Source organism: Apaloderma vittatum, unplaced genomic scaffold (genome assembly GCF_000703405.1).
Source record: "Apaloderma vittatum isolate BGI_N311 unplaced genomic scaffold, ASM70340v1 scaffold31150, whole genome shotgun sequence".
Classification (NCBI taxonomy): domain Eukaryota; kingdom Metazoa; phylum Chordata; class Aves; order Trogoniformes; family Trogonidae; genus Apaloderma; species Apaloderma vittatum.
Window position 1 is genome coordinate 1 of NW_009696728.1, and position 871 is coordinate 871.

The 871-nt window shown below is 61.5% G+C and overlaps 1 protein-coding gene across 1 annotated transcript; it reads right to left on the minus strand.

Moving 5' to 3' along the window:
• Positions 1–3: 3 nt before the first annotated feature.
• LOC104279001 (POU domain, class 5, transcription factor 1.1-like) lies at positions 4–547 on the minus strand (the record flags this gene model as incomplete). The annotated part of the gene is made up of 2 exons (XM_009876147.1): positions 4–123; positions 383–547. Coding segments are annotated over 2 exons (285 nt in total), but the record flags the coding sequence as incomplete, so codon positions are not given.
• Between the last annotated feature and the right edge of the window lie 324 nt (positions 548–871).

Genomic DNA, 871 nt, shown 5'->3' on the forward strand with positions numbered 1-871 from the left:
GGGCAGGCCGGGGGGCACCAGGGACTGGTTCATGTCGTACATCACCCCCTCCGCCTCGTTGCCGAAGGGCAGCAGCAGCCGTTTGCCTTTCTGGCGCCGGTTGCAGAACCAGACCCGCACCACCTGCAGGGGAGGGGAGAAGGGGACAGGTGAGGGGCTGTGGGGGTGACAAGCACTTCCACTGGCGGATGTCCCAGACCCTCCCGGACCGGCTAAGACCGCTCCCTGCCACAGCTCCTCCCGAGGCTGGGTTCGGACAGGCTCATGGTGCATACCAGCCTCAGCCACCCTCCCACAGCTTCCAGTATCAAACCAGCCTGATGTGGGCGCTCAGGAATCGTGGCTGTTTGGGGGACCCACCTTGCAAACTCTCTCAACTTACATCTTTGTCCAGGTTGAGGTCCTCGGCGATCTGGGAGATCTCCTGAGGACTGGGCTTCACGCACTTGCGGAAGAAGCTTTCCAGCGTCCCCTTCACGTTGGTCTCGATGCTCGTCCTGCGTTTTCTCTTCCGGGCTTGGGCCAACACTTGCTCCGCATTGCACATCTGGAAACGAGAGACACACTTGGTCACAGGACTGGTGACATCCCCACCAGGCTCTGGACACATCTGGCTGGCTGCAGAGGTCTGGCAGAGATGGGGACAGGATTTGTCCCCATGAGCATCATCATCATCCCACCATGACTGGGGCCATTCCCAGTGCCCCAGCACTGCCTGCAGCCAGCGCAGGGGGGATGGACACATTTTCCTGCATCCCCCCAGGAAGCAGCATCTCCTCCTGAGATTCCAGCAGGACTCGGCTGCTCCGAGATGGGAGCTGCCACAGGTGTCTCAAGGTGCTTGTGGGGGGATTCGGGCTCCCTCCAGCCC